The sequence below is a fragment of the Martes martes genome (genome assembly GCF_963455335.1).
Source record: "Martes martes genome assembly, chromosome: 4".
NCBI classification, from domain to species: Eukaryota; Metazoa; Chordata; class Mammalia; order Carnivora; family Mustelidae; genus Martes; species Martes martes.
Genome location: NC_137891.1, coordinates 130,074,945 through 130,083,690, shown reverse-complemented (window position 1 = coordinate 130,083,690; position 8,746 = coordinate 130,074,945). Strand labels below are relative to the sequence as shown.

The window sequence follows — 8,746 nt, the reverse complement described above, 5'->3', positions numbered from 1 at the left end:
CCTCTGCCCGGAAAGCTCTGTGTCCAGATATCTATCTGCACCACTGACTCCTTCATTTCCTTTAGGTCCCTCCTTTCTACGAAGGTTTCCGTGACCACACTACATAAAATAGCACCTGCTCTCAATATTCTCTTGCCCTTTACTCTGCGTTAGTTGTCTGTATAGCTCTTATCATCACTCAACAGTCCATGTACTTAACCTGTTTATCACTGCCTCTCTCTACTAACATCCAAATGCTATGAAACCACAGGCTGTCACTGATGGATAGTCAGGGAGCGGAACGGTGCCTGGTTCAGAGTAGGTGCTTAACAAATATGTTAAATGAATGATGTTTATTGAAAGTATTTATTAGGTTTTTAGTCAGATGAGCAAGCTGGAGGCTTTCAATCAATTTACCAACCATGTACTATGTGGCAGGTGCTGTTCTCTACCTTTCATGAGAAAAAAGACCAGCCTTGGGTCCCTGGATAAACAGAACAGTGGGAGTCAGATAAGTCAGCTGATAATTACTGTAAGTTATATTTCAATAAAGCTGGGGGAAAAAACCAGATAACTGTAATCCACTCGTTCATTCAACATATATGTACCAAGTACTTAATGGAAGAGAGCTGAGTTTCTTGCAGGCTTTTTATGTGCCAACATTATGCAAAGGCATAGGAAGATGTATCTATTATATTTTTTAGAGCAACTAGTAAGGTAACTATTATCTCTGATTTAGAACCATGAAACTGGAAGCTTATGAAAGCCCCAGGTCGTCACACTAGTTAAAGAGGAAAACTAGACCAGGTCTAGGTCTGTCTAACCCTGTATTAGTTATTCTGCTAAAGGAACTCAGAGAAAAACCATCTAATCTATTAGTGGGGTCAGAACAGCCTTCCAAAGAGAAGTAACACCTAAGGTAAACCTTCAAAGTAATGTGTTAGAACTGGGCAAGAGCAGAGGGTGGGGTGTGCTGAGTGGGATGGAGAGTGTGACATTGTACTTTCCATAAAGAAGGAAACTTCTGGGCCTTTGTTTTCATTAAAAAAGTAGGTTAAATTTTGGCTCTCTGAATTACTGAAATAGAATAAAAAATACAAACACACACATACACATCCCATTATAAACAATAGCAAGATCAATTTAATATGTGATATAACTCAATCATGCAATGCAAATAATTAGCATGAAGGAATAATATAAACACAAGATTGAGGGAGATCTAGCATTCCAGATTCTAACAAAAGAGATGTGATTGCCTATAAACAACATTTTCCATTTATAGCATATAATTAAATAACTTATGTGGCAATTAAATTACATGCCAATTAAATAGAATTGCAAGCTTTAATAAAACAAGTTAAAAACAAGTGGAAGTTATTACTGAAGCACATCAATTGCTTTTTGCCTTCTAAGTTGAATTGACATTTAAAAATTAATACTTACCTGTGTTATGTACTTTCTATATTTAGAATATAAGTTTAAGAATTAGGCTATTAAAGGTTTTCAAGCTAAAATTAATTAAGGTTTAGAAGTTCAGATGCTTGCTCCATTCAAATAAAATAATAAAGAAAACAAATGTTTTAACTGATCGGTTTTACTTTTATTTTCTTTAAAATGCCATGTTTTTTTCCTCTTAACCATCCAAAGTGAGATTATCTTTGAAGCAAGATGGCAGGTACCCAGAGCTGAGCTCTGACAGTATATAAAGCCAATTTTTTCATACCTGATCCAAATGCTAAATCTGCAATTTACAGTTAATGTACCAATATATTTATATATCTCTGTGGGTTTTTCTGTGATACAGTTTAAACTTCAAATTAAATATATATACATAATATACATTGTGTGTGTGTGTGTTTATAATACTTGGGATACAGCATTATTTTTTAATAATGCTTGATAAATAAGTATTATTTCTGGAAGATGGGTTTCCACCTTGTTTGCTGTTGCCCCGGGTTATATTGCATAACTGGGACTTCATATGCTTCAAAGAGTTTAGATAAACAATGGTCAGGATTATTGGGAGTTAAATACACACACACATACATATATTTCATGGTATGGAAAAGCAGGCACACAGAGCACTTGACTTCCTTTGTACATCTGTCTGGAGAAAAAATATAAGTAGTATGTGTGTATATATATATGTATATATATATAAACAATAGCCAGGATTACTGAGAGTTAAATAATTGCATATATATACATAATATATATAAACATAATATAAATTATTTTTATTATATATTACATAGATAATATATAAATGTTATATATTATAAATGAATTAAATATAATTATATATGTGTGTGTGTGTGTGTATGGTATGGAAAAGCATGCACACAGAGCACTTGAACCTCCTTTGTACCCGTCTGGAGAAAACATATAAATAGTATACTAAACCTAACTAAGGCTATTACGGTCGGGTTATTTGAAGTACCATTTTCCCCTCCTCCTGTCTTTTTTCCCCACTTTCCAATGTACTCAAGAAAATTGAAAAATTATAATGGATCAATTTAAAATATTTTATTTTCTAAAAGCCTTTTTTGCCTGTTGTAAGGTACAGCACTCTACTCCTTTGATAGTAGAGACAGGCAGTTATCTGAATCTAGTTTAAAAAGGTTATGTAAAATAAAAAGAAATTGTAATGAAAGGGATACTCTGCTTTCTGAGTCCTTGTTTTCTCTTATTCTAGATAAGGCATATCAAAAATAGTTATGTAAAGAAAAAAAAGTTGTATTTATGGAAAAAAATGAAAAAGTTTAAAAATATATATTCATCCAAATATAAATGGCGCTATAAATAGAACTTGATATAGCAAAGTTTACAGGCAGGAAAACCTAACCCACCATTATAATCCTTCACTCCTCAAACACTTGAATGCCTGTCCTCTACAGCACTGTGTTGGGTTTTAATTCCTCACCTCAAGAAGCTTAAATTCTACTTAGGCAAAAAAGTTCAATCACAAGATGAAAATATTCACTCTTCCTGATTAGCAACTGCTTACCATTCTATGCTTCAACCATTTCACATTTCTTCCCACATGTGGTTTATAGCCATTTGCTTTCATTAGTGGCTTGAGTGACCCCTGATTCACAGCTGCTCCCACATGCTACCGACCTTCCAGAGGGAAAAGTGCCTTGCTCATCTTCCAAATACTTCACATGGGGATATATAAAGATCATCTTGTAATTAATCAAATGCTTAATTTCTGAGTGTATTTGGAGAAAGGGTAATAAATGGGGCATAAATGGCACAAAGGGGTACATGCAGAAAGTTCTGGGTTTGAAGAGCAAATGAGAGGAGAAGGGTCGGCAGCACATACTGTATTTGGCTGGCTAGAGCTTGGGCAGGTGAAGTGAAATGATCCTGTAAAGTTGGGAACTGGAGGTTGATTCCAGGTTTGACGTCGGGTTAGGTTTCGCTGAGTGATTCTGTACAACGATGGTGGTTCTCACCAGTTGACCGTATTCCAGGGACGGCCTGGTGTAACGTGAGGGCTGGTTCAGGCTAACGGACTGAAGAGCAAAGAGGGGTCAAATGAGTGGAAGGGCTGAATGCAGTCAAAGAGCAGGTAGGATCCATATTTTTTAAAAAGGACTTTAAACCACCTCTGCTCCAAAGCTGATTTCTTCACTCTCTTGATCACGTTCGAAAGGCATGTTAATTTAAATTTCCCCAGTCCTCACCATTCGGGGGGCCAGGAGTAAAGCAAATGAGGTCCAGTAATAGTAATAACACAAATTCTACTATTTCAGTGAGTCCAATATCTGGCCTAAGGTATCCAGCTCCCTGAAAACTCTTCCCCAAGTATTTCTGGGGGACCCAGAGCTACCTAGACTATGGCTCTTTCCTGGTCCTGGCCCTGATGCTTTTCTTCTGCACACCCCCGTCCCCCGGGCAGTCTGACAGGCCTCTAGCAAAAACAGGCACAGAGCTAGGTTGCAAATCCCCCATTCCATGGTAAAACCACAGTGTTCGGAATTTTTACTTTAAAAATGTATTCTAGGGGCACCTGGGTGGCTCAGTGGGTTAAGCCTCTGCTTTCGGCTTAGGTCATGATCTCAGGGTCCTGGGATCGAGCCCCACGTCGGGCTCCCTGCTTGGTGGGGAACCTGCTTCCCTCTCTCTGCCTGCCTCTGCCTCTTTCCCTGCCTCTCTGCCTACTTGTGATCTGTCAAATAAATAAAATAAATAAATAAATAAATAAAATCTTTAAAAATTTTTAAAAAAATGTATTCTAAATACATTTTCATACAGACATTAAGGTACATTCTACAAATCAGTGCATAATAAATACTTATTAACTTATTCAATAAATCTTTGCCAAGTTCCTTCCATCAGTGAGGCATAGAGACGGGTTTAGGAAATGAAAGACCGAGTCCCTGCACTCAAGAAATACACACCACTCCAGCCAGGAAAGCAGGCAAATAAACGGTAAATTCCAATAGTGTAAGTTGTGCTTTTTTTGTTTGTATGTTTGCGTGGTGTGTGTGTGTGTGTGTGTGTACCCATCTTCTTCTATAAAGAATTTAATACCCTAGGCAGGGTGGCAAATGTTCAGATTTATTCTAGGGGCAAAGAGCAAGGGGACTAAACTCTGATTAAGGGTGGTCAAGGAAGATTTTTCTCTGGCAGGTTATCACATTTAGTGGGGCCTGAAATTCTAAATACTGCCTTCACGTCTTTGAGACTGGCAAGGCCCTAAAGGCTTAGCTGTGAGCTCCCTACTCTTGGCAGATATGCCCCTGACCTGGTGGGAAAGGCTCACCCCACCCACCTCCAGCTAGTTCCTGTCAGCTGGAATAGCTACAACCAATTCTGTCCTCCACGTAATCCTACACATTAAGGGGTTTTAATCAAAGATCACTCTGGTACTATGTGGCCAGTGGATTCAAAGTAGGGCAAGAAGAAAGGGCAAGCAGCCAGTGAGAGTGCCATGGAGAGCCAGGCAGGAAGCAATGAGGGCTGAGACCCAAGCACTGACACTGAGTCAGGTTCTGTAGGTACAAAGACTACACGCCATTCAAGTCAATGGCCAATGGCCGACAGGATGCAGTAGTGGGGATAAGGGAGAGGGAAGAATCAAAAATGCCTCCTGGACTTGGGTAGCCAGGTACAAGCTGTTGTCTTTCACTGAGCTAGGGAAGAATTCACTTCTGGGCATACTGATTCTGAGAAGTTTGTGGAACATCCAAGCACTGTCTAGTGGGTGGTCTGTATGTGGGCCTTAGAACAGGCTGGAGATACAGGTTTGAGTGTACAAAGGAGATAGTGATGCCTGAGCTCTGATTCCAGTCAAGAGTAATGTATGGAGAAAAAAAGTCCCAAAGTAAAGCATGTCAACATTTAAAAGGTGAGTGGAAGAAGACATGTTTACATAGGAAACTGACAAGGGAGCAGGGCTATCAGGAGAATGTTGTTCTAGAAGTCAGGCTAGAAAACAATTTAAGGTGTTTCTATGTGTAGGGAGATGACGAAGCTGCAGGATTCAGGGAATAATTATTAGAGGAAAGTTCATGAAGAGGCCAAAGCAAAGCGATCGAGAGGAAAGACAGAGAAGTTAATGCTTAATAAGCAGGATGGTCATCACTTCCAATGAAATAGGAGATGAAGACAAAAAGGATACAAATAAATTTGTAAGCATAAATAGCTTAGTGTTTTCTTCATTGTGAAATAAGAATTCCAGATAAATTGCCTACCACTGAGTGGAAAAAACTGGAAAACAGTGCTCCTCATTTAGTTAACCAGCAGGCTGAAGATAGAGGCAAAGAATTCTAGCAACTTAAGAGTTTTCATTTATGTGGAAATGTAGTTTGATAGACATAAAAAAGGAACATAATCTGAGAAGCACTTAGAAGCTACAGTGATAGGTCTATAAACAAGACTATGTGAAACCAGCTAATAAACTCAAACCTACTTTAGGATAAAAGAAACTGCAAGACATGTAAAAACCCAAATTACATGGATAAACTGTGAAACAGAATTAGTGTTAATTCCTAAGCAAAGTAATATTTCACCAAATAATACATGGGTGCAGTTTTGTTAAAATGCATTTGTCACACCTACTAACAGTGCTTTGATTACAAGTGATGCTTACAAATGGATTTCAAATGTGATGCTGCAATCAAAATAAACATCCAAGACAAATTGATAAGCCCAAGTCCATCTTGGTTTTTTTATTAACCATAAGTTAAATCTGGGAGTTCATTGCTAGAAACGTACACACAGAGTTCTCCCATTTCAGATAGTTCTCATCATCTGAATATCTTTTTAAAACAAAATGAAGCATTTTCTGAGGACAATTTATTATTTCAAAAACAAGAATAAAGTAAATAGTTATGATACATTTAGTGCAAATTAACACATACACTGACATTATTTTTTACAGAGCATGTCACAAGAATAAACCATAAATTATCAACCCAGATAAAAATGAATTCTGAATATGCAGGCATACAATTGCAGAAGATTCTATATATAGACACACACACACATATATATATATGTGCTCTGCAACTTAGTAAATCATTTATTTTGATTTGTGATATTAAATTCTTTAGTTCCTAATATTTACTATTTAAGGAAGCATTTCTTTTTTTTTTTTTTTAAGATTTTATTTATTTATTTGACAGACAGAGATCACAAGTAGGCAGAGAGGCAGGCAGAGAGAGAGGAGGAAGCAGGCTCCCTGCTGAGCAGAGAGCCCGATGCAGGGCTCCATCCCAGGACCCTAGGATCATGACCTGAGCTGAAGGCAGAGGCTTTAATCCACTGAGCCACCCAGGCGCCCTAAGGAAGCATTTCTTTAAAATAAAATTTTGCTGATTTCCTAGAAGTAACTTCTGCTAAAAAATATTTGAAAATGTTGAAAAAAGTGTCAGGGGGAAATCTTTGTAGTTCTACTACTAAATCAAGCCCTTCTGAAAAGTATTTAACAGGCATCTCTTGAAATGCATAAGTAAACACAACGAAATAGAACTGTAATTATACATATTTTGTATCTGCTTTTTAAACTTAATATTTTTAGTCCTATGCCCTGATCATCTTCCCATGTTAGTAGCTATATATCTACATGATATTCTAATAGCTACATCACATTGTGCTATACAAATATATCAGCTTTTAATCACTTAATTGATGAAAATCTGGGTTGTTTCCAATATTTTACTATGATTAGCTAGGCTGCAGTGAAAGCAATCTTGACATATGCCTCTACAGACATGTTCATCTCATTAGGACAAATGCCTGTAGTGGAATTAACGGGTCAAAGGAGATCCACATTTTAAACTTAATACACCTTCTATCTGCTCCCCAGAAGAGAAGCAACTGTATACTTCCATCAATAGTCCGTAAGTGCCCATTTTTTGTATTACTAATGAGGGTGAACAACACTTTCCCTAAGTTTGCTGGCTGTATGCATCTATTCTTGCATTGATTTTCCACTCATTTCCATGTCTCCTGTGGGGTGTTCATCATTTGCTAATTAATTTGAAGAATTCTTTTTTTTTTTTTTTTAGATTACTAATCTTTATCTGTTACTAAAGATCTTTATTCTTTCTATTTTGCTCTTTGATAGTCTGGGCTTCTGATTAATGATGTAAGGGGCTGTTCACCTCTCAAGATTATAAAAAATGTTCTACCATGTTTTTGTTTTATATAATTTTATTTATATTTAAAATTTTGAACCATCTCAGTTAATAACTTTTTCCCCCATTTAAAAGCTGTATTTGTGGGTGCCTAGGTGGCTTGGTGGGTTAGGCCGCTGCCTTCGGCTCAGGTCATAATCTCAGGGTCCTGGAATTGAGTCCTGCATTGGGCTCTCTGCTCAGCAGGGAGCCTGCTTCCCTCTCTCTCTTTCTGCCTGCCTCTCTGCCTACTTGTGATCTCTCTCTGTCAAATAAATTAAAAAAAAAAAAAAAATCTTAAAAGAAAAAAAAGCTGTATTTGTCACCCCCAAAAGTGAGAAACATTTTTAGACTCTCTCTTGTTCCACTGATCTTGGACCAGTATTTTAGTAACTCTAACTTAGGGGAAAAAATTTCATGTCTGTTGAGACTCGTTCCAAACATTTTTTTTTCCTCCCCTTTCTGAATTGTCTGGCTACTTGCCCACCCCCCCGCCGTCCCCCCCCCCCCCGCCAAAAAATCTTTAGAAACATTTTTTCAAGTTTCTAAAAAAGTCCTATTGAAATTTTGGTATGAATTACTTTGAATTTTCTGAGTATGAGGGAAAAAATCTATACATGAATCTGACCAAGAAATCTTTGAGTATTATGTTATGTTCCCCAGGAGTTTCACAGTTCTCTTTTTAAGGGTCCTGTATGTTTTTTGTAAATTTGGTCACTTACATTTCACTTCTTTTTAAATTGGTAATAGTAGTACTTCTATTGTGAATAGATTGTTTTTCCATTATATTTTCTAACTGATTAACAGGTTTATATTAATCTTTATATATTTATTATGCAATTGGCTACCTTTCTGAACTCATTAGTAGTCTTTCCATTTGTTCTCTTGCCTTCTCCAGGTCTTGAATAATATAATGGCAAATATGATTCTTCTGTATGCTCCCTTTCAATATCTGTATGTGTGACTTTTAAAAATTTTAAAGGCTATGTCTTATTACTAGTAGTTTTCATTAATTTTGCATAGATCTAATAAAAACTGTCAGTAAATAAACTTAGATCTTTGTGTTAGTTCAGGAAAGTTTTCTTTAATTATTGCTTCTTTCATTTTTCTGTGTTCTTTGGGGTACCACACATAGA

At 36.9% G+C, this 8,746-nt stretch overlaps 1 protein-coding gene across 1 annotated transcript in view; it reads right to left on the bottom strand.

Annotated features, from left to right (window-relative positions):
- Positions 1-3,172: 3,172 nt before the first annotated feature.
- Positions 3,173-8,746, bottom strand: part of CRYZ (crystallin zeta) — a 33,457-nt gene continuing 27,883 nt past the window's right edge. Inside the window, exon 9 of the mRNA XM_080801430.1 lies at positions 3,173-3,500. Within this exon, the coding sequence (XP_080657556.1) occupies positions 3,321-3,500 (180 nt within the window). The 3' untranslated portion in view covers positions 3,173-3,320. The remainder of the gene's footprint in view (positions 3,501-8,746) is intronic.